Below are 25,018 nucleotides of genomic sequence, written 5' to 3'. Positions count from 1 at the left end.
AAAATCATCATGATGACGGTAGGTGTTGTTGAACTTATTGAAATGGAATTTAGGAGGGCTTTTGACTGATTTTGACCATTTACTGTAATTCACAACAGTATATGAACAAGTTTGGTCTTAAAGGGGCGCAGTTGGTGCCCATATGAATACCTACAATCTGTTGGTAACATTTATTGCCTAAACGTACATGAATGCTGTCAAGAAGAGAGAGAAAAATACAGCTTTTATCATCTCATTACACCTCTAGTTATTATATCTAGTATATTTACCTTTCTCATTAAAGAAGAAGACGGTGAGTTACAGCAAATAAATAGTTACAAGTCAGATTTTTCAGACAACTATTGAGGCCCCTCATGGGGGGTCCTAGTAATCACATAATCACCATTTTTTTGCCAAAATAATCACATAATCATTAAATATTTGCTTATCTTTAGTAATCAAATAATCATAAACTAAAAATACAGTCCTAGGTAATCAAATAATCATGAAATATTTGGCTTAATAATCAAATAATCATTAAAAAAACGGCCAAGTAATCACATAATCAAAAACCCCATGAGGGCCCTCACTATTCAATTGAAAAGGAAAATGTATGCTACTATTTTAATAACCCAATTAATATCATGCAGTTTTATGGTGGGTCATCGAACGTAGGAGAGTATACAGCGGGGAAATATTCGGGTTGTTTCAAATAAAGACGTTCTAGTATTCTCTTGTTTAGATTTAATTTACATTTTGATTTTGTGTATTCGCTGTGTAACAGTTTTTGGTATTTGGTAACATTAAACAGTATATAGTACATAGACAATAAGATAATTTATATACTTTAAGTAACCGAATCGTGTATCATGGTTGTAAACTTGTAGTATTTTTTTTGTACATGATTAAGAATATATTATGATCCTCAATAAAACGTAAATTTTAATTTGGGTCATTCAAGGGTACGTCATTACCTATACATTTCACAAACCTGAAAGTGGTCTTCAGTTTTAGTACTCTTTGAACAAAAGAAACTTTTATTATAACTTACAAAATTGACCTTTAAAATTCACATATTAAGCATTCAAGCATTTTTTAATATAAAAATCCTGCACAGTTTTATTTCTAATATTTGCGATCGTTAAAATCGTTATTTTTGAGATTACAATAGCATTTCCGATCTTGCAGCAATGGCTGACGTTTTAAGCATTTTACGTCAGTATAATATCAACAAAAAGGATATTATAGAGAAGGATGACCAAGTTATTTTTAACGATTTAGCATGGCCAAAAACAGTTAAAACAAATTACGTCATTTGGGGGTAAGCAATATTTGCGATCAGTGAATAAGCAAAAGGTAAACATAACAATATCAGACTGACTGCAGAAAACTTGAAAAAAGTATACAAACTGTAGCCAACTGATTAAAATTACTGCTAATTAAACAATACCCCACGTGGACCTGTTATAGCTCCCATGTGAAAAGGGAATATTGCTCAGTGTTAATGGTCGTACAGTGAACTAAATTTGTTAACTTTTTTGAAAGACGGTGAGTCGTCTCATGTACAAAATAATTTGGCAATCATACTTCATAGTCATACCACATCTTATTTTTATTTTGGAGAGTTTTGAGGACCATGAGTTTGCAGTGGTATGAGTTCACATGAGCACTAGTTTGCAATTGTACCAGTTGCTTCTGCTCATTGACATCATTTTCTGTCGATCTGACATATGCTACATCTATATGTATCGCATAGTCATCTGTTCTTGATAGCAATGCGCATGGTTAAAGTAGAAGTACAATGCAGTTCACGAAATCGCACATGTTTTCTATTTGTCAGTATTTCAAGGACAATAAAATCTCGCTTCAAGCAAGCAATAATTTCACTGTTTCAAGTTTTCAGACATGGAACAACAGTAAAAATAATATTTTATGATTTTAACCTACTTTTCCTTATTCCCAAAACAATCCCAACTTTATCCCCTTGGTTCATAAATAGCACGTTTTCAAATGTAAACAAAACTTAGCTCGAAAAGAAGGTCGTCAACATACGTAATACACATTGTTAGATGTGGTGTGACGTTGCTATGGAAAAGAATCTATGGAACGTAGTTTGGGCCATATCTTATGAACTTTAAAATTTAATTCAATTCAATTATCGGAAAAGTAATGCCCTTAAAATATTGTTGCTGTGACAATAAATATTAATAACAGCTGTCAGTGTGACAACATGTTATAACATATATGTATAAGAATTATTTCAATAATTAAAATCATCTTTTAAAATATATTAAAGATTAATATTCAATGCATATTTTTGTCCTTGACTGATAATTCCTATGATATCTGTTAAAGATGCCTTACTTGATCAATAAGGCTAAAATTCATAAAATAATATTTGTTTCTAGAGACCAATGATACTTAATTATATAATTGAAACTTATCTTCAATTTGTTTAACTTTAAATCTCTTATTAATATCAAACATGCTTACCCTACTATGCTTTTTACAACTATTGATAACTGATGACATATTGCACACAATGTCAAAATTGAGCACAACAACAGATATTTTGATTTTTTCTCGATTTACGCAAGAGAAAATCATGAGGAATATGGGAAATGAATAAAAGTCTCTATTAGATTAACACTATCAACTTTGACCACATTTATTTGAAGAACTGGCACCTTGGAGCAAATGTTTGTTACACTATTGAGAACCGATAATACTAGGATATATAAAAATTTTAAAAACAAAGCAAAAAAATGAATCTTACATGTACAAATGTACATGTTGAAGGCCATATGGTTACCTACATGTGTATTGTTGTTTATTTCTGTGTCATTTGGTCGTTTTGGAGAGTTATCTCATTGGCAATCATACCTCATCTTCTTAATTTTATATGTATATATGTAATAACATAAAAGGTACCAATCTTTCTGTGCCTGATACACATTTCGACAATCAATGTCTCTTCAGTGATACAATTGTTACCATATATTTGAAAATCCAAAGCTCTATCAGTGGGTCTTTATTATTAGCGACAAGAAGAATAATTTAGCAACAAAAAGACTATTTAATAATAACAAGAATACATTTAATTTTTTGGTTAAGATTACATGTACTTATTCCAAATAAAAATTTATCAGTCCACTAGCAAAGGTATCAACCCAGTGTAAGTAATAACATGAATGGTGCCAGCTTTTCTGCACAAGATGTCATTTCAACAATGTCTCTTCAGTGATGCTTCAGGCCAAAATATTTGAAATTCCATAGCCAAAGCTTATTAAAAGATGAAGTGCTATAAATCTAAAAGGACAAAAAAGTATAGCCTAAGTTGGGCAAGGAATCAGAGCTTTGCATGACGGAGATAACTTTTTTTTTATTATAAAGCAAATTATCTGAAGTATCTACAATGTAGGTCTTCTACCTTTTGTAAAATATAATTGTATCATGTGTATATATTTCAGAACTGGAAAAGATGGCGTCACAAAAGAGTATTACACACTTGATTGCATTTTGTTTTTGTTGAGAAATGTTCAGCTACAGCATCCATTGTATGTGAGAGAGGCAGCTGTAAGTAATCTACCATTTCTCTGGCATTTGTTATATCCCAATTCCTCTTCACTTTAACTCTTTGATTGAGATTTTTAAAAAGTGGATATATGTACTGCAAACCAAATTATTTTTGCAAGTGATTTATTTTCCCATTACATGGAAGTACATTTTTGTAGTTGAATATAACTTTAGTTTAATTTATCAATTGAGGAACAGCAATAAGCATGATAAGGCTACTGTTCCATTAATATATTGCCTTCTTCTTTTAATATCATTTATATCAATTCTTATCCACAATAAATATCTTTTTCTAAGTTTAATTTAAATTTCACAAATTTTCATAGGAAATGAATTCACCATTGTACATTGATCAGTACAGTTTTATTGTGACTTAAAATACATACAAACATTTTTATCATGTTGAAAAGAAAATATGTATTTTGTTTTCATTTTTGAATATTAAACAATTTTGTAGGCTGCCTCTGTACCTGTTGTGCGTCGTCCTGATAGAAAAGATCTACTTGCCTACTTAAATGGAGAAACTCAAAGTTCTACTAACATTGACAAAAGTGCTCCATTGGAAATTCCACTTCAGAGACCTGCACAAGGTATTGCAAAAATTTCTTTTTTTTGTACAAAACCTGAAGGAAAGAAAGAAATAAATTAAAATCTTTGTCCTACATAATATCATGGAAACTATGTTATCTGTGAGTGCAAAGATTTAAACAGAGACCAAGATTTTTTTTTCTCGTTGGGCCGCATTGGTTTCGTGAGAGTATGCTCACATGAAGTGCAGCTGGTCATCGGTTCCATACCCAGCCAGGTTACATCAAAGACTTGAACATTTGTATTTGCATTTTCTCTGCTAAGTATGCCACATTTACAAGTAAGAACAAAGACTGGTCGGCCAGGAGAAAGAAAAAGTGTCCAAGTGAGTTGACATGTCTTTCTGCAGACTGTTGCCTTGTGAGCTGCTAGCACTTTATACAATTTCTAGCTCAGCTAGTCAATCAAGTACAATTACTACCATGACTACAAAGGATATCACATTCTTTGGTTCTAAAAAAGGCATTCGATTTGCCACTGAACACTTTTAAACAGCCATTCATCCATCATCCGTCTTTCATTTGTATTAATGCAAAAAGTTAATTTCTCAGGTCTCAATATATATAAACAATATTAAACATCAGTTTTTAAATGTTCTAACAAAGATCTCCATAAAAAAACCTAAAAGTATCTTTTTACAATGTCTCAAGCAGAAGTAATCATTGGTACAAACTGCATTACCAACTGGCATACAGTGAATATTTAAGTTAAAAACTAGCACAATTTCCTTCATAAAAACAGAAAGTTTCTGCTTATTTGAAAGGTAACCAATTTTTAGCTCACCTGGCCTAAAAGGCCATGTGAGCTTTTCTCATCACTTGGCGTCCGTCGTCGTCGTCGTCGTCGTCTGTCGTCGTTAACAATTTTTCAAACATCTTCTCCTCTGAAACTACTGAATGGATTTGAATGAAACTTAACATGATTGTTCCTTAGTATATCCTGCACAAAATGTGCGCTTCGATTTTTGATCCGTCAAAAAACATGGCCGCCGTTACTTAAAATAGAACATAGGGGTCAAATGCAGTTTTTGGCTTATATCTCAAAAACGAAAGCATTTAGAGCAAATCTGACATGGGGTAAAAATGTTCATTAGGTCAAGATCTATCAGCCCTTAAATTTTCAGATGAATCAAACAAACCATTGTTGGGTTGCTGCCACTTAATTGGTAATTTTAAGGAAATTTTGCAGTTTTTGGTCATTATCTTGAATATTATTATAGATAAAGATAAACTGTAAACAGCAAAAAAGATCAGCAAAGTAAGATCTACAAATAAGTTAATATGACCAAAATTGTCAATTGACCCCTTAAGGGGTTATTGTCCTTTAATGACAATTTTTCACAATTTGTTCATCATATTTGCTAACTTTAAAAAATCTTCTCCTCTGAAACTACTGAATGGATTTGGTTAAAACTTAGCATGGTTGTTCCTTAGATTATCCTGCACAAAGTGTGTGCTTTGATTTTTGATCCGTCAAAAAACATGGCCGCCGTTACTTAAAATAGAACATAGGGGTCAAATGCAGTTTTTGGCTTATATCTCAAAAACGAAAGCATTAAGAGCAAATCTGACATGGAGTAAAAATGTTCATTAGGTCAATATCTATCAGCCCTGAAATTTTCAGATGAATCAAACATCCAGTTGTTGGGTTGCTGCCACTTAATTGGTAATTTTAAGGAAATTTTGCAGTTTTTGGTCATTATCTTGAATATTATTATAGATAAAGATAAACTGTAAACAGCAAAAAAGATCAGCAAAGTAAGATCTACAAATAAGTTAATATGACCAAAATTGTCAATTGACCCCTTAAGGGGTTATTGTCCTTTAATGACAATTTTTCACAATTTGTTCATCATATTTGCTAACTTTAAAAAATCTTCTCCTCTGAAACTACTGAATGGATTTGGTTAAAACTTAGCATGGTTGTTCCTTAGATTATCCTGCACAAAGTGTGTGCTTTGATTTTTGATCCGTCAAAAAACATGGCTGCCGTTACTTAAAATAGAACATAGGGGTCAAATGCAGTTTTTGGCTTATATCTCAAAAACGAAAGCATTAAGAGCAAATCTGACATGGTGTAAAAATGTTCATTAGGTCAATATCTATCAGCCCTGAAATTTTCAGATGAATCAAACATCCAATTGTTGGGTTGCTGCCACTTAATTGGTAATTTTAAGGAAATTTTGCAGTTTTTGGTCATTATCTTGAATATTATTATAGATAAAGATAAACTGTAAACAGCAAATATGATCAGCAAAGTAAGATCTACAAATAAGTCAATTTGACCAAAATTGTCAATTGACCTCTTTAGGAGTTATTGCCCTTTAAAGACTTTTTTCACAATTTGTTCATCATGTTGACTTACTTTAAAAAATCTTCTCTTATGAAACTGCTGTATCAATTTCAGCCAAACTTAGGCTAAATGAGTTTCAGAGTTTCAGAGTATCTAGTATAAATTTTATATTTCATTTCCTTGTATGTCAAGAAACATAGCTCCTATGGCTAAAATAGAACATAGGAGAAAATGATTTTTTTTTGCTTTTGAAGAAAATAGGACGATTCAAAGAACATTTAAATAAATTGAAAAGCCAAAATAATCATTGATGAGAGATTAAACCAAAAAAATTCAGGTGAGCGATTCAGGCTCTTGAGAGCCTCTTGTTCATTTACATGTCTAACAATTTTTATCTGATCTTAAAATACAAGAAATTATGAAAAATAATATACATGTATTAACGTTTAATCATTCAAGAATTAATTAAATATGTTTCTATTTTAGTCAAAAGATTTGCAGAAGATGCAGGAGAGGCAGATAAGAAGAAACCAAGACTTGAGGTAACATTTGGAGAACATTTATATTAAATATTTAGTTTTTTTTCTTAAAAAAAGTAGTGAAAATTGCAATATAAAATCTTCCTCAAGGCATTTAGTACAATAGACCATTTGAAAAATTGTACCCATTATCTTTGTTTTTATTTAATGTGGTTTTAATTTACTACAGCATAGTTGAGTTACAACTTTGAAATTATCTTGTGTTTTCTGCATTGAATAAAAAGTTAAAAGCATCCGTTTTATATGTATACTTTAGTTTATCAAAATTGTCTTTCATATTTGAGGGGGGATAGGACCTTTATTGGGACTCCGGGATCCGGTCTTTTTAAGCTCCGGATTTCGGGATTGACCCTTTCGTGATCCGGGAATCCTGTTTTTTCGGATTTCGGGACGTCGGGATTTACTTTATTTAAATTCGGGACCTCGGGATTTCGTTTTTTAAGTCCGGGATTTCGGGATCAGGACCCCTCCTATCCCCCCTTATATTTAGAGTCCAAGCTAAGTGGTCTTAGTAGTCCAACTATTGTATCACTAGCCTGTCAACACTGAGGTTATGAGTTCAAATCTGGTATGTGGCAGGTGCATTCAACATCAATCTTAATTTGCTAGGATTGTCAATTTACCTTCAGTGGTTTTCTCCGGGACACTTCAGCTTTGTCCACAGGAGGTAGACCTAGGTTAAGGGAAATAACTCTTAAAATCATCAGTACGTTTGTGTCAACCATTTTCATAAATATATTCTAAGCTTCTAGGTTACATAGATTATTTCCAATCTGTTTCAGGTAAATACTTAAAAAACATTGATGAAACTTGACTTTAACAAACACATAACTGATTTAAAGAGTTATCTCCCTGAACCACCTTAATAAACTGACTGCTACAAAACAGCACAATTAATCGATACAATTTATTTACAGCATATGCAATCTAATTGAAAAAAAAATTTATTAATGTAAAAAAATCTTTTTTATTACCCAGGATTCATAGTTTGTTGTTGTTTCTTTGTTTGCTTTGAAGCAATTCGTTCTAACAAAGAGAATGGGTATTGATGAATCTTTACACAGTTGTAGAATACTACTGAGGATGTGCTTAAAGGAATATAATCTCTATCTTACAAGATAAAGAGGAAATAATGGAACTTTTTGCAATATTAGGTGATAGCTATATATAGTATATAATGGCAGGAAGACTCATCCTGTAAGTTCTTGTCTATAATACATGTACATTTGCAAATTGAACAGTATTTTTTGTGTGTTGATAGGAAGAAAAAGTTCTACAAGACAAAATTATATGGGCCAGAAAGATGGACGCTCCAAGAGAAACAGCAGTAAAACCTGCACAATTAGCGTAAGAATAAAGTTACTTTTAGCCATTTCAATAGTCTGTTGGATAGTAGCAAAAGTTTATCAAAGATTTACTTGACAAAATAATCATAAAAAGTTCTATAGACTTGTTTTTCATTATTTTTGATTAAGCACAAGGCATTTATTTTAACAAGCCTGACATGACACCAACAAAGATGAATCTTCAATGATATTTAATATGTCTTTTTAAAACTATTAAATCACATTTGAAGGCAGGTTTGAAGAGCTTTAAACCATAGTCTGAATATCCATAATTTTTCATAGATTTTGTAATAAGCAAAATTTACCGCTATTTGACAGATTTTTCCTTTGATCTTACTGACTGATAATTTCTTTTTACAGAACAGTAGAGTGATATGAAAATTATCACTAGAAATAAAGGCACACATGCCTGTTGTATATGAAATTAACAACATCGTCATAGGTAGAATAGCGGTAAACAGATTATCATTGGTCATCATCAACTCCATTGCTTTTCTCAAATTTCCTGTACCTGCTCAAGTGAGAAAAACAATCTTGTTGAGATGATAAATGATAATCTATAAGTATAACTATTTATTTTCAGTTCTTCCTCCCTCCCAGAGGCTATGCCATTGGAGAGAATTGCAGCCATTAAAGCTAAGAGATGGGCCAAAAAAAGATCTATGATAAAGGTAGATGATGCTGACATACAACCTGGACCATTAGAACATAGTAGCTTCGTAGATGCTGAAGTTGATGTTACAAGGGATATTGTCAGTAGAGAAAGACTGTGGAGAACAAGAACAACAATACTGCAAAGCAATGCAAAAGTTGGTATACCCCTAAAAATATTGATTTAAAAATTACTTTTGTTATATTTTTAAATTGATATTTCAGTTACATTCACGGTATAAGAAATGACAAATCTTTTGCATCAAAGGTTTCAAAATGCTGGTAGTTTAATTGTGGAAAATCAAGGAAACAAACAAATATAACTTTTAAAATATAATATCTTATTGAACATTTTCAAGAACTAATGAAATTTTCTATTCTTTTGTATACAGTTTCCCTTTGATAATGTGGTAATGTACACAAATTGCCATTTTCAAAGTTATTCTTACAAAGTGAAATAAGTACACATATATTTTGCATTATTGTCATACATTTGATTGAGTTTTGATACTGTTTCTGTTGTAGAGTTTTGCAAAGAACATTTTTGGAATACTTCAGTCTATAAAAGCTCGAGAAGAAGGATCACAAAAACATAAATCAAGTCACACATCACACACACCGTCAGCAGTAAGTATGATTATAAAATGAGGAGATTTGAGAGGATTACCAATGAGACAACTATCCACCTGAGTTCAGACGATGAAGATAAAAACAGCTTTAGTTTATCATAGGGCCTTCAAAAAGGAGATGTGGCATGATTGCTAATGAGACAACTATCCACCAGAGTTCAGATAATGAAGATAAAAGCAATTATAGGTTATCTTAGGGCCTTCAACAAGGAGGTGTGGCATGATTGCCAATGAGACAACTATCTACCAGAGTTCAGATAATGAAGATAAAATCAATTATAGGTAATCATAGGGCCTTCAACAAGGAGGTGTGGCATGATTGCCAATGAGACAACTATCTACCAGAGTTCATTTGATGAAGATAAAAGCCATTAAAGGTTATCTTAGGGCCTTTAACAAATTGACAACAATGAAAAAAGACTCATACTGCATAGTTAGCTATAAAAGGCTTTGACATGAAAATTTTGAAATATTTTATAAACAAGAAGAATGGCCTTATTTATAAAATACAACATATGATGACAGCATGAACCAACAACAACTACTCAACTACAGGCGTCTGACTTTGGGACAGACACATAAATCCGCTCCCTTTGTTTTAAGCAATGAAATTTAGAAATAATTTATATCAAATATATTTTTCTGTTTATATGATAACAAGGTCTATAAAAGTTAACAATCATAACTTGTGTGATTTTCAGCTTCATTACTAGGCACTTTTATTACATTTTATTTATATACAAAAGATGTGAAATGTAAAGAAAATCACTCAAATAAGTAAACAATTAAATCACTCATACATACAACTTTTCCTTAACTAATGAAGACACTTTCTTAAAATGTCTAAATTTTATTAAAAAAAAAAACAACTGCAGAGGACTGATTTTTGGAAATTTTAATATTAATTTCAGTCTCAACCAAGACCTGCTCCACAAGTGGCAGCTTACAGTAGATACGATCAGGAGAGATTTAAAGGCAAAGCAGGTGGGTTTTACATCAGACTAAACTAGATTTCATAGGTCACATAGCCAAAATGCTTTGTAATCAGTGACACATAATACATTTGTTTCTATTATATAACTTATAATATCCTGGCTTAAAATGAATAAGCATTATGCTGATGGGCAAAATAAATTGGTATATTAAAATCAAAACTTGAATGTTTTAAAAATATCATAAAATTTGATATATTATTAAATGATTATAATTAAAGGTCAATAAAGCTCATATTTCTTGTGAATTCAGATTTCATTATACTTAAATGTGTTTACACTTGAACTTATTTAAAACTTAATAATACCATTTCAGAAAGAAAATATATGGATATGGAAATATCGTAGCACCTTTATTAATATTGCTGTTTCTCATATAATCTAATGAATTACAGTATTATTGTCGAGCCTTCGACTTTAGTCGAAAAAGCGAGACTAAGCGATCCTACAGTCCGTCGGCGGCGGCGTCCACAAATATTCACTCTGTGGTTAAAGTTTTTGAAATTTTAATAACTTTCTTAAACTATACTGAATTTCTACCAAACTTGGACAGAAGCTTGTTTATGATCATAAGAAAGTCCAGAAGTAAATTTTGTAAAAATAAAATTATATTTTCCCGTATTTTACTTATAAATGGACTTAGTTTTTCTGCGAGGAAACATTACATTCACTCTGTGGTTAAAGTTTTTTAAATTTTAATAACTTTCATAAACTATCCTTGATTTGTACCAAACTTGGACAGAAGCTTGTATATGATCATGAGATAATAACAAGAAGAAAATTTTGTAAAAATAAATTTCCACTTTTCCGTATTTTACTTATAAATGGACTTAGTTTTTTTGCCAGAAACAAAACATTCACTCTGTGGTTTAAGTTTTAAAATTTTTTTATAATGTTCTTAAACTATCCTGGATTTCTTCCAAACTAAGCTTGTTTCTGATCATAAGATATTATTCAGAAGTAAATTTTGTAAAAAAAAAATTGACTTTTTTCCGTATTTTACTTATAAATGGACTTCCAGTTAACATTACATACAGTCTGCAGTTGAAGTTTATAAAACATTTATTAGATTCATAAACTATCCTGGATTTATTACCAAACTTGGAATCTTCTTTCAATCAAAAGACAGTATCGAGAGGGAAATTTTTATTGATGTTTTTCCTCATTTTTGTTGTCTGCGATTAACAGCAAAAGTAGGCGAGACACTGGGTTCCGTGGAACCCTTACGAATTTTTAAAACAATCACTTATAGTATAACTCAAAATTTGTTGAATCTTTTTTGATAAACAAAACCAGGATTATTAATGAATTGCACATGTAACAGATGAAGTCTTCCAATGCATGTTATAAATTTTGTTATCTTTTTTTAGTGAAGGTCTTTGTGAATTTTGAATGACTGTGGTTGCCTGTTAAACAGTTATTTCTAAATCATGTGGCTTAACCTTATTTTCTTTTCCAGAAACTGAGGGTTTCAATATTGATACCATGCAGTCGTTTCACGGAATGGCATTGAAACATGTGACAGAAGAATCATCTAGAAAACCAGAGAAACCAGAAAAACCTAAAGAACCATCACTGCCATCACAAACACCACCACATCAGACACCACAACAAGTTTCACGTCCAATATCACAGGCTAGACCACCTCCTAGTCAAAAGAAAGGTAAAATACTAGTATAGAATGGCCAATATCACAGCATAGACCACCTCCTAGTCAAAAGAAAGATGAAATACTAGTATAGAATGGCCAATATCACAGGCTAGACCACCTCCTAGTCAAAAGAAAGGTAAAATACTAGTATAGAATGGCCAATATCACAGGCTAGACCACCTCCTAGTCAAAAGAAAGGTAAACTACTAGTATAGAATGGCCAATATCACAGGCTAGACCACCTCCTAGTCAAAAGAAAGGTAAAATACTAGTATAGAATGGCCAATATCACAGGCTAAACCACCTCCTAGTCAAAAGAAAGGTAAAATACTAGTTTAGAATGGCCAATATCACAGGCTAGACCACCTCCTTGTCAAAAGAAAGGTAAAAGACTAGTTTAGAATGGCCAATATCACAGGCTAGACCACCTCCTAGTCAAAAGAAAGGTAAAAGACTAGTTTAGAATGGCCAATATCACAGGCTAGACCACTTCCTAGTCAAAAGAAAGGTAAGATACTAGTGTGGAATAAATAGTTCTTTTTACTCTTCAATTCATAGTTTCTGATATCCATGATGGTATTCAATGGCTTGGTCAGATCCATTCATCGATTGAAATTCAGTTATTGCCTATATAAGATGAAGTTTCTAATCATTTTCAAATATTAGCGCCTCTGATCTTGAAAATTATAATAGATGAGTAGCAACTTTTATAGCAGCATAAAACTATCAGTATACAAGATCTATAAGAATGTCTATATGATAGAAACCATTACATGCATTAGCTGATCTCTTATAGTAGTACATTGTAATTGCTTAAAGACAATTTTTTACAAACTGGAGTTTTTTCAACTTTTGACATGCGAGCGATTCAGGCTGTGAGGAACATCTCATTAAAACCCCTAATTAACAGCCATGGTATCAAATGATTAAATTGCAATGTTTTAAAAGAACTTTATGACATGTTGTTTAATAGCTATAAGAAGATGTTACTGTACTAATGAAATACATATGCATAATTGTGAATAGAACGTAAAAAAAATAAAAGATGTTTTGAAGTCAAGTTAAATGTTTTATTTATCTTTTAAGGATCTCGAACACCAATCATCATTATTCCAGCAGCTCTCACATCCCTCATCACTATGTTTAATGCTAAAGATATGTTACAGGAATTTAGGTAAGTTGAGCAAAGTATATACAAGTAAATAGTTCAAAATGGATTCTGAGGTGTTTTATATAGTCTAAATAGTCCGTGGAAAAATATGAGTTAGAATATAAGAATAAAGATGATATGAATTGAGTTTTGAATCAGACACATAAAGAAAAATGGTTGTAATGTAGCTGTCTCATGACAAATACTCCATATCTCGTTTTGTTCATATGATACAAGTATCTTTAAATACAAAGGTATACCATTTACAAATGCTTAGATAAATAAACTCATCATAGATACCAAGACTATATTTGTTATATACCACAGTGGCACGTTTCGTCTACAAAAGACTCATCAGTGACGCTCGAATCGATTTACATTAAACCACTTTATTGTTTTAAAAGAACTGATAAAAAAAGACACAGTTTCCATAATATAAATACTATGTTCCTTTCAAGATTCTTGGCTAAACAACTCATTTGGGAAGTTTTATTGTAGGTCAGTTCAAGGGGATCCTCTAGTGGTAGATCAATGAGTAATAAATGATTGGTTGGCAGTTGAATTAGCATTGACACATCTCATTTCCCAGGAAATTATTTGGCCTACCCCCTCAGTCATGATATTTTGACTTTGAAACTATCTTACTTTACATATTACAGTTTGTGATGACAGACAAGGTATTTGCAATATAACCCACTTCTTTTAGAGTAAGGGTGAAATTTCATTGACTAGTTGTCAAAAAAACCAAATTGTTTACGCTTTAATTTAAGATATTTGGTGGGTATATTAACACTTTAAATAAATCATGATGTATGGTGCATACATTTCAGTTTAGTGTTGTGTTTATGTTTCAGATTAATATATGATATATGGTGTATATGTTTATACTTTAATAAAAAAAAATGTATTGTGAATATGTTTATCAGATTAATATATGATAAATGATGTATATGTTTCAGATTTGTTTCAACGGATGACAAGAAAGGGCAGGGAGCGAAACGTGACAATGAAGTTTTAATACAGAGACGGAAGAATGGTGGGTTAACAGTGCCATACAGGATAATAGATAGTGCTTCTAAATTGAGTAAAGATGATTGGGATAGGGTTGTGGCTGTTTTTGTACAGGGACCAGCATGGCAGTTTAAAGGATGGCCATGGAATGGTAACCCTGTTGATATATTTGCTAAAGGTAAGTCCATTTAATTAATAAGTTCTTGTGTAGGTTTTACAACTCGATGTTAATTGTAGAACTTGCAAGCAGTTGCATGCGATAGAGGAATATTCCAGTAGAAAGATGTTGGATAATAACAAGGCAGTGTTTTCTTTTAGACCAATATGAGACCATGGAGTGCTCTTGTTCAATGTACTGTTGATTAATTAAGACCATGCATCAAGTAACTGAAAGGCCTCTTGTCTAGCTACGCTTAATAACAGAATTAAAAGTTGCTCTTAAAAATGTTATAAAACTTTTTTTGTAGATGAAGAATCACATTTGAAATCTCTGCTTTCATGTTTATTTTTATTTTCAGTTAAAGCATTTCATATAAAATGGTCTGACTTACCGTTGGATAACAATGTAAAGAAATGGAATGTGACTGTCCTCAATCTAGACAGGAATAAAAGACATTTAGACAGAGCACACATTCAGACATTTTGGGAAGTTCTTGACAAGTAAGTTTCTTACAATATACAGTCAATCACACCAGTATATGAGTATCTTTTAATTATAAAGAGGAAGGTACACAAAAAAATTTCATAATCTATATTTCTCTCTGTCAACAGCTGTATTTTACTAATAAAAGGACATTTTTATGCAGTTTTAACATGTAGATACAGTCTGGAGTTAAAATTTGTTAGACATCAATTACATTGTCTAACCTTCTTTTAATTTTATGAAATTTTGGCAGAAACTTTTTTATAAGTGGTAAAAGTTAATGGAGCTAAATTTTGAATATATCTTTAAGAAATATTTTTTTAAGGTGGCTCTTGGTTATAAAAATTTCAGCAAAAAATTAAACCTTTATGTTTTCATTACAAATTTTATTTATTACACTGTTAGTTATTACTTTATGATATGGTACAAAAACCAACCCCAGATGACTTTTATGGTGACTTGAGAAACACCAATACCACTCAGATTACAATTCTACCTTGACAGGTAAGTTTGTATCTAGCCTATAAAATACTTATTTAGCCTTGAGAATTGAAAGGTCAGTTTATCCCATGCATACAAAAGAAGTTTACCTATGAGGGTCAGAATGGGGTTTACAGAATAGAGAATACATGTTATAGCAACAAAAAATAATAGAGAATATAGAAAATGAACATCAAAATAAAGAATAGAGAATAATTTACTGCAGTGCAAAAGTATAAAGAATAACTGTGCATAATAAAAAGGTAACTTAGGTAACTGTAAGGCATACTGATAATATAATCATGATCAATGAACATAATTGATAAATAATCTTGTAACAGAAAGACTAAATAGTAAAATCATTTTCATGAGAATTTTACAGAATGAGAGTTATTTCAAGGCTATTAAAATAAAATGCCCTAAAACTTTAAAGAATACAGGTATTAAAAAACCCATCCAGGTCCTCATGTTATTTACCTTGTCAAAATATAGGCCACACCATTGTTATTCCAAGAATAATCTACACATCTAGTCAAACTGGTTTTAAACTAGAGATCTAGTCAAACTGGTTTGGTATAACTGACAGTTTGCTCCTGCCCTAGATGTCTATTTCACACTGACCTTATGTGTTAATGCTTAGAGTACATTGTACTGTCATATTTATTGGTTTTCTGTTGGGGCATGATCTAAACCTGCAAAACAGTGGCTTGAGATTTCAATTTAAAAGGAATCAATAAAATCTTAAAAGTTTATTCTATATGAACTGATTTTAGTATAATAAATTAATATTTGGAATTTCATATCCTGATTGATGATTTTTTTTGGGACCAAGATGTTTTCTTCATTCTAATTCACATTATAATTATTTAACCTTCAATTCACATTAAAAGATAAAAAAAAAATCAGCTCTCGTTTAGAATATTTTGCAACTAAATTATAATCCTTTAGAATTTGGTGTAAACAAAAAACAAGAGAACCTGCAAGCAGAGTCTATTTCTATAAAGCCGATAGTTTTTTTATATCTGAAAAGAAAACTAACACGTAAAAAAAAGGCCGAAAGTAACCCCTAAATTTCAACATTAACATATTTTGAACAATTGAATCAAGATGCACAAAGTTTAAGCATTGGTCAGAATATAGGGTTCTTTTGTACTTTAACAATATCACAATAACAATAAAGTGACCTTAATTTTGGACAAGGTAAATGGCATGAAGCCAATTTTACCAACTTCTTTTGTATGAATGGGATAAACTGACCTTTCAATTCTCAAGGCTAAATAAGTATTTTATAGGCTAGATACAAACTTACCTGTCAAGGTAGAATTGTAATCTGAGTGATATCGGTGTTTCTCAAGTCACCATAAAATGTTTATAGCATTGAAAAAGCTCCAAATTATCTCCCTTTGGTGCAAAAATGCCATTTTTTGGCATTAAATTTGAAATATCTTTTTTAACTCATCGGTGACCTATATTTTTTATTAATGTTTTCAAATAAGCTGTACATAAACTAAATAATTGTAAAATTTAAGTGATTTCTGTAATTAGGTTATTTTTTTATTTCGATATTATCTCTATTTCTCCTATTAGCTCAACAGAAAAAAAGGACATTAACAAAAATGTATGCTTCTTCCAGAGGCAGATTGTGAGCTTGAATGAACGGTGACCCAATTTTTTTATTTCATTTTTCTTTTAAGTATAGATTAAGTTCATTTATAAAAAAATATAGCGAAATCCTATATTAGAAAAAAAAATTGATTTGTACCCAGGAGCCCCCTTAAATTAAATTTTGAAAATAGATATATATTGCTTTTTTCAATATTTTACTGTTAGCATAGATGCCAACCATTACGATTTTTCCATAGTTTTTCCGATTTTGCGATAAAAACTACGCTATTACGGTCAAAGTCGAATAGTTACGGATTCCCAATCATCGACGTTCAATTTTGTAAAACGCGGATTTTTATCATTACTTTTCCGTCCTGGTCCAGTATTTAGGAAACGCCAATGTAATGCTTCCGGTTTCTCGGGAGTTATCAACCTATTGTTGGATAACTAACTGACTTCCGAAGAGGCAAACTTGCATTTTATTAAGTAGCTTTCCCCCTTTCTCTACTTCTCCTTGACAAAACAAAAATGTTTGAGTCGAGAACATCTGAACAATTAATGAATGGAATACATACTACAGACAACATGTTAAATGACAAATTTTAGTGTACATCACTTTGCAACCACTCGTCAGTAATTTTTATTGGTAAATGCACGTTTATGAATGATTACTGAAAACTTTTCAAAAATACGGAAAATTTGATAGTTTGTTACTGATTGTGTCAAAAGGGGGTTGGCATCTATGTGTTAGATGGACTCTTTGAAGTAAACATTAGCAGACAGTTTTTGATTAAAAAAAATTAAAACCTTATTCAGTGTGTTTTAAAACTTGGACCTCATCTAAGGGCTGTTCCAGAAAATACTATGTCCCCCCCAGGGAAGGCAATTTTTTTAAATATTATGTGGGTGGTTGTATTTGAAATACCAAAATGCAAAGGGAGTGCTGTTCTAATTAAATTTTATTTCTGTGGGTGGTGGGGGTTAAAAAAAAGTGCCGTCCCTGGGGGGGACATAGTATTTTCTGGAACAGCCCTAATCCTGAAGATCAAGAAATTACATCTAAAGAAAAACTTTTGATTTAAATTTTTTTTTATTTTACTGATGAATAGTCTTTATACAGTCAACAATACAGATTTACACAGACAACAGCAAACGCAGGGTTTCACAGAGCTTTTTACAAATACCTGGAAAAATCCTTAAGAATATTGTTATTTGTAACATCATTTTCATAATACTTATGACAATGATTATATTAGAACCGTAATCAGAAGTTTTATCTTTCTATTTTAGGTTTATGGCAAAGAATAAGTCCCATTTGAGATGCTGAAAAGTGATTATTAAACTGCAGTGTTTACAATCATAAATTCTCATTGCTGAGATAAAGTGTATTAAAATATATCATCTGGATGTCAGCTGCTGTGGAAATTGATGAAGATTATCAAAGAAGTGCTAATATTGGTGATAAAAGACAATAAGCCAAGACATTATTATTATTTTAAATTTTTGTTTTGACATGCACCCTGTACAGCTTGCTTATGTAAATAAGATAAAAAGAAATACCCAATTTGATAATTACAATATTGTCATTCAGATATACACACTAAGTGTTCATGGCATGCAATGAAAAAGCGATTGGTATAAAACATCTGTCATATGGATAGCTAATATTGTCTGTTATTTGAACCCTTAAAATGGTATGTGTAGTGTGAAAGTTTTTGTTGAATCAGGGTGAAAGATAAACTGTAAATTTACTAAGCAAACTGATGAACATGAATAGAAGAGAATTCATAGACATGCTGTATGTTTGCACTTTTGTCACAGACACTTTATTAATGCATTGTTTATATTTGCTTCATTTTCATATTTAATTGAAGTAAGAAAAATGCATTTAAATGGATTTTATTTAAGTTTATGGGAAAAAAGGAAATACTTAAATATATTAGCAGTATATGAAGGGTAAAAAAGTTTTGTCATGCAAACATAAGTTGTACAGAACTTAACTACCATTGCATAGATTGTCTCATATCCTGTTCTTTAAATAATTTCACAAGGTGAAAGTTTCATAAATTTATTGATGCAATTTTTCTGTGTCCTTTATGATAGGCAGCTCATAGGTTCTTGGCCTCCCAAATCGTGGTAGTTTTGTTAAAACTGGTGTTCATTGGATTAAATGGCTTGATATATTGACGGTACTCTTGTCAAATGTTGTAAACGATGGAGAGAAAAAAAATGTTTTCAATATAAATGCAATTCTGATTGTTTCATTGAAAATTTTCTGTGTAAAGTATACATTGGATTCTGTTTATTAGTTTGTTATAAATTTTTCTTGCATCCAATTCCAGTCTTCGAACCTGATAATTGTGTAATCCCTGTACTTACCATGTACATGAACTTGATATGTAAATAATTTGGGAAAATTGTCAATATGTATAAAAGATTTGTACATAATATTGCCCTGATGTTTATGTTGCGAAGCTTATATATTGTATGTAGATTTTAATCTTGTCATGCAACCTTAGCAGTGTTTTTATTATAAAATAGCTGAAAATAAAGCAAGTGAAGGCCAATTAAGTAAACATTGTTCATCAATTAAACTAGCTAGTTTTACTTGATAATGGTATGGATCTATGATTTCTTTCGTTGATTCTGCTCAGCTGAGAAATCTGTCTTTTAGAATTGAAAAAATATGAAAATAGTATTCCCATTTAATTTAATTCTCTACATTGAAATATTAGATTTTAGCCTCATCTGACATGTCTGATATATGTTATTTGCAGCTTAATCATAGTTTTGTAAAAATATGTCTGGAATGCGAAACAGCCTTCTTTCTGTGAAAGACTAAATTATGTCATCTATTCATTGGTCAACACAAGTCTTATCTGCATAATTTAAAGGTTGTAATATGACAACAACATTGAATAATTCAGTTGAATGTGAATATACATGATAAATGGAGTGTGTGTATGAGATAGTGATGTTGTACATGTGGAAAAAGATGTAAGTGTATGAAAAAGTGAGAGATGTTTTGAGATTTTATTTTTTGTGTCATGTAATGCCCAGACACAGAAAAATTGTACCCTCTTGTTATTAATGAGAACAAGAATAAAATATGAGAAATTTTATTTGTATTTCTGCTTTCATTATATGCATTATTTGCTTTAAATAAGTTGGGAATGGACTAATTTTCCTTGCATCATTTGACAACAGGCTTTTTACTGTACATTTTATTCAAATGGCTTACCGGTATGTTTTGGTCTAGCTATCCTGGTGATAATAGAGTGAGGTAAAGACTAGAAAAAAACACTCAATGTTTGAGAAAAAAATCTTTCAAATCTTGAAATTCAAAAATATGCCAAAAGGATTTTTCTGAAAAAGATAGTAAAAATGGGTTTTTGTTTTGTTTCCTGTGGCTGTGAAATATAAGTTTGTAATTAGTAATTATAGCAGTTATACATAAGGGAACCACTAGTAGTAGGTGAATGATATTTGAAATGCAGATGGAGCTGATTTGACACAAACCCTTTTCATGAAGATTATTTGGCTCAGCCCCTTAGTCTAGTGTCTTGGAAACTTTTGATTACTTTAAATGTTTTATTTTGTGATTTGGTCAGTAAAAGGGGGATCATTAGTGGTAAGTTAATGAGATTTGGTATACAGTTGTATAAGCATTGGTACATCTCATTTCCATGGAGATTATTTGGCTCTCCAACATGTTTTATTTTGTGATAAGGTCAGTAAAAGGGGGAACATTAGTGGTAAGTTAATGAAATTTGGTATACAGTTGTATAAGCATTGGTACATCTCATTTCCATGGAGATTATTTGGCTCTCCAACATGTTTTATTTTGTGATAAGGTCAGTTTAAGGGGGAACATTAGTGGTAAGTTAATGAGATTTGGTATACAGTTGTATAAGCATTGGTACATCTCTTCCATGGAGATTATTTGGCTCTCCAACATGTTTTATTTTGTGATAAGGTCAGTTTAAGTGGGAACATTAGTGATAAGTTAATGAGATTTGGTATACAGTTGTATAAGCATTGGTACATCTCATTTCCATGGAGATTATTTGGCTCTCCAACATGTTTTATTTTGTGATAAGGTCAGTTTAAGGGGGAACATTAGTGATAAGTTAATGAAATTTGGTATACAGTTGTATAAGCATTGGTACATCTCATTTCCATGGAGATTATTTGGCTCTCCAACATGTTTTATTTTGTGATAAGGTCAGTTTAAGGGGAACATTAGAGGTAAGGTAATGAGATTTGGTATACAGTTGTATTAGCATTGGTACATCTCATTTCCATGGAGATTATTTGGCTCTCCAACATGTTTTATTTTGTGATAAGGTCAGTTTAAGGGGAACATTAGAGGTAAGGTAATGAGATTTGGTATACAGTTGTATTAGCATTGGTACATCTCATTTCCATGGAGATTATTTGGATCTCAAACATGTTTTATTTTGTGATAAGGTCAGTTTAAGGGGGAACATTAGTGGTAAGTTAATGAAATTTGGTATACAGTTGTATAAGCATTGGTACATCTCATTTCCATGGAGATTATTTGGCTCTCCAACATGTTTTATTTTGTGATAAGGTCAGTTTAAGGGGAACATTAGAGGTAAGGTAATGAGATTTGGTATACAGTTGTATTAGCATTGGTACATCTCATTTCCATGGAGATTATTTGGATCTCCAACATGTTTTATTTTGTGATAAGGTCAGTTTAAGGGGGAACATTAGTGGTAAGTTAATGAAATTTGGTATACAGTTGTATAAGCATTGGTACATCTCATTTCCATGGAGATTATTTGGCTCTCCAACATGTTTTATTTTGTGATAAGGTCAGTTTAAGGGGAACATTAGAGGTAAGGTAATGAGATTTGGTATACAGTTGTATAAGCATTGGTACATCTCATTTCCATGGAGATTATTTGGCTCTCCAACATGTTTTATTTTGGGATAAGGTCAGTTTAAGGGGGAACATTAGAGGTAAGTTAATGAAATTTGGTATACAGTTGTATTAGCATTGGTACATCTCTTCCATTGAGATTATTTGGCTCTGCCACCTTAGACTTAGTCATAGTCTTAAATAAATGTTTTGCAGCTATTATTATGCATAAGTTAATCAAGATACACCAATAAAGGTTTTTGACCCTGCACCTTTAGTCATGGTTTATAGATTTTAAATGTTTTGCATAGTTTACATAAATAAATGTTGATCTTCTTACTTCAATGTTTGCATTATACTATCCAAATTACAAAAAGAGTGACGTAACAGTTTGTTTATTAATGAATAAACTAAAAAGATATAGAAGATTCCTCAGAAAATTAAACAATACCTTGACCAAAAAGACCAAATCTCCACAAAACATGGCAAGTAAGACTAAAGATTGAGCAACATTTACCCCCTTCAAAAAGAAGGTCGGACTCAAATGCTTTAGAAGGATAAGAAGTTTTTGTTCCAATACTGCCATATGTTCATGGCAAGTAAAACTTTGGTAATATCAAGACAAGATTGAGGCAATACAGATGGAACATATTTGTAGCCACATGTTAAACAGATATTTCACAATTTTCACCCAAATCAGAGCATCTGTAAAATTTACCCAGGAATGACATCAACTTAATCATTTAGAACCCTTGATTCAATAGCATCGTTGTCAATATAATGGAAATTGATGGGACTGTCATACAAATGAGAGGCTTAAAAGCACTATAAAACCAGATTCAATCCACCATTTTCTACACAAGAAAATGCCTGTACCACGTCAGGAATATGACAGTTGTTCATTCGTTTGATGTTTTATCTTGATTTTGCCATTTGATTAGGGACGTTAAATTTTCCTCAGAGTTCAGTATTTTTGTGAGCTTTCCTGATGAAGGTAAATCCATAAAGCACTTAGGACATACCAAATTTATAAAATGTAATTTTCAGTTAAGAACTTTTAGTCACAGAAAGAGGTATACGTAAATGAGCTGATGGATGACCGTTTTTAAGTAGGAGGGAATTTTAGATTTTACTAAAGGATTTAGCTTTTATTGAATTTGATTTTCAAAAATCTTCCCAATGTTTTCTCTCTAGTTTCAAACAAGTGAAATTGTGAGCTTATGCTCACTGATGATACCCCAGCCCAAATATTTTGGTAAACAGAGTTGTTGAGTGATGAATCTGCAAATATATCACACTGTATAGCTGACTTATATAAACCCTGAAATTAAATTTCAGAAATCCTTGTATTGTAGTTCCTAAGACAAATGTGATGAAAATGTTTAACTTGGCCATCATGTGTAAAATGATACAAGTCTTCGGTAAACAGGAAGTTGTTGAGTGATGAACCTGAAAACGAATCACACGGTATAGCTGACTCATATAAACCCTGAAATCAAATTTCAGAAATCCTTATTGTAGTTCCTAAGAAAGATGAGATGAAAATATTTATGGGACTGACTGAAGGACAGACAGAGGTAAAACAGTATACCACAACTTTTTTAAAGTGGGGGTATAATTTAACATATTATTTTCTTTCATTTTCCATATGACTGCCATTACTGATTTCTCAGAAATCACTTGGTGTTTTCATGATATTAATTGATTGGTGCCTATTCCATGTCCAGATGCAAGAACGAAATATATAGGTTCTACCACTGTATTGAGTGTGATACCACGTTTGTCCACTTTAACCAGCTATATTTAAAATTTGAAGCTGAATGTTTTAGATATTTTATAATTTATATGCTGAGAAATATCTTCTTACACAAATTCGGTGGTGGAATCTTTTTTTTTTATGAATCCCACGACAATCTTATCATCCTTTTCCTTTGATCTGTAAAATTGCAAAATATGCGTTCTTTTTATGCAAGTCATCAGCATTTTTGCCTTATTTTTTTTAACCAATGAACGAAATAATATCAAACAAGCAACACATTGGTTATACAAATAGAATAACCGGTCAGGGAAATTATAAATTAGCTAGAAACTAAAGAAATACATTTCAGAGCATGTTACGGGGTAAATAGATATATACAGTGTTTACCACTTTCATGTGTCAGATTCTTAAAATGTTAAGCCTCCAGATTGTAGACTGACATTATAGTAAGACATGTTACCCTATCTGGACACTTTTTTCTGTCTCTAAACCAATCAGTCCTTTGGTCCTATTTTTTAAACTTGATAAAGAAGCAGCAATTACAAACTTTTTAAAGTCTTGTTCACATGTAGGGTTTTGTATCCACATTTGTCAATGGGTAAATGCTAAGCAATGCATGGATAGATATTGTAACAACTGAATAAAAACTTGAAATAATCTGGAATTAATACCGGTAATTAAAAGTTGGAACACAAAGTTTCTATTTCACTGTCATGAATAGTCATAATGTACAATATGCTTTATTCATTTCTTCATACAATTGGATCATAAAAAATACAAAAATCTTATTAACTTTTTTCATAAATAAACAATTACTTTCACAGATAAGTATTTTAAACAAAGTTGCAACAAACTTTAAACTGTTGTAAATAAAAAGTTGACATACAGATGTCATAACAGATCATATATACAACAACAGTGTAATAAATTTTTATAAAATAGTGTAAATCTTATAATAAAAAAATCTTTTATGTTAATTCAAATCTAACAGTAATCAGAGATGCACCTAACAATGATAAATGCCTGATCTTCATAGTTTAACACCCAAAATGTTTATATTGAAACAACAAAGGTGATTTAATATACATAGCACCAACACTGTTGAACCACCTTATTTATGAATTAAATTTAAATCCAAAATCAGAAATCCCAAATATTAGATGAAAAATAAAAATGTTTTGAACAATAACATATAAATGGAATCTTAGATTTCTTTCCTATTTATGTAGTTGCATTCAT

The 25,018-nt window shown here is 31.3% G+C and overlaps 1 protein-coding gene across 1 annotated transcript; it reads left to right on the top strand.

Moving 5' to 3' along the window:
- The first annotated feature begins 1,132 nt into the window (after positions 1 to 1,132).
- On the top strand, positions 1,133 to 20,254 carry LOC143063692 (parafibromin-like). The gene is made up of 13 exons (XM_076236007.1): positions 1,133 to 1,300; positions 3,450 to 3,555; positions 4,013 to 4,145; positions 6,922 to 6,977; positions 8,236 to 8,321; positions 8,904 to 9,129; positions 9,497 to 9,598; positions 10,512 to 10,584; positions 12,052 to 12,255; positions 13,330 to 13,417; positions 14,353 to 14,582; positions 14,923 to 15,064; positions 18,423 to 20,254. Exons 1-13 carry the CDS (start codon positions 1,170 to 1,172, stop codon positions 18,457 to 18,459), a joined length of 1,614 nt encoding a protein of 537 aa, XP_076092122.1. The 5' UTR covers positions 1,133 to 1,169; the 3' UTR covers positions 18,460 to 20,254.
- The last annotated feature ends 4,764 nt before the right edge of the window (positions 20,255 to 25,018 follow it).

The sequence above is a fragment of the Mytilus galloprovincialis genome, chromosome 2 (assembly GCF_965363235.1).
Source record: "Mytilus galloprovincialis chromosome 2, xbMytGall1.hap1.1, whole genome shotgun sequence".
Classification (NCBI taxonomy): Eukaryota; Metazoa; Mollusca; class Bivalvia; order Mytilida; family Mytilidae; genus Mytilus; species Mytilus galloprovincialis.
This window is presented reverse-complemented; position numbering and strand designations above follow the sequence as displayed.

Excerpts from the sequence above, each read along its gene's own strand:
- LOC143063692 (XM_076236007.1), top strand. The coding sequence starts at position 1,170 with ATGGCTGACGTTTTAAGCATTTTACGTCAGTATAATATCAACAAAAAG. Across the intron at positions 9,130-9,496 it reads TACTGCAAAGCAATGCAAAA|AGTTTTGCAAAGAACATTTT; the intron begins GTTGGTATACCC and ends TTTCTGTTGTAG. Across the intron at positions 12,256-13,329 it reads ACCTCCTAGTCAAAAGAAAG|GATCTCGAACACCAATCATC; the intron begins GTAAAATACTAG and ends TTATCTTTTAAG.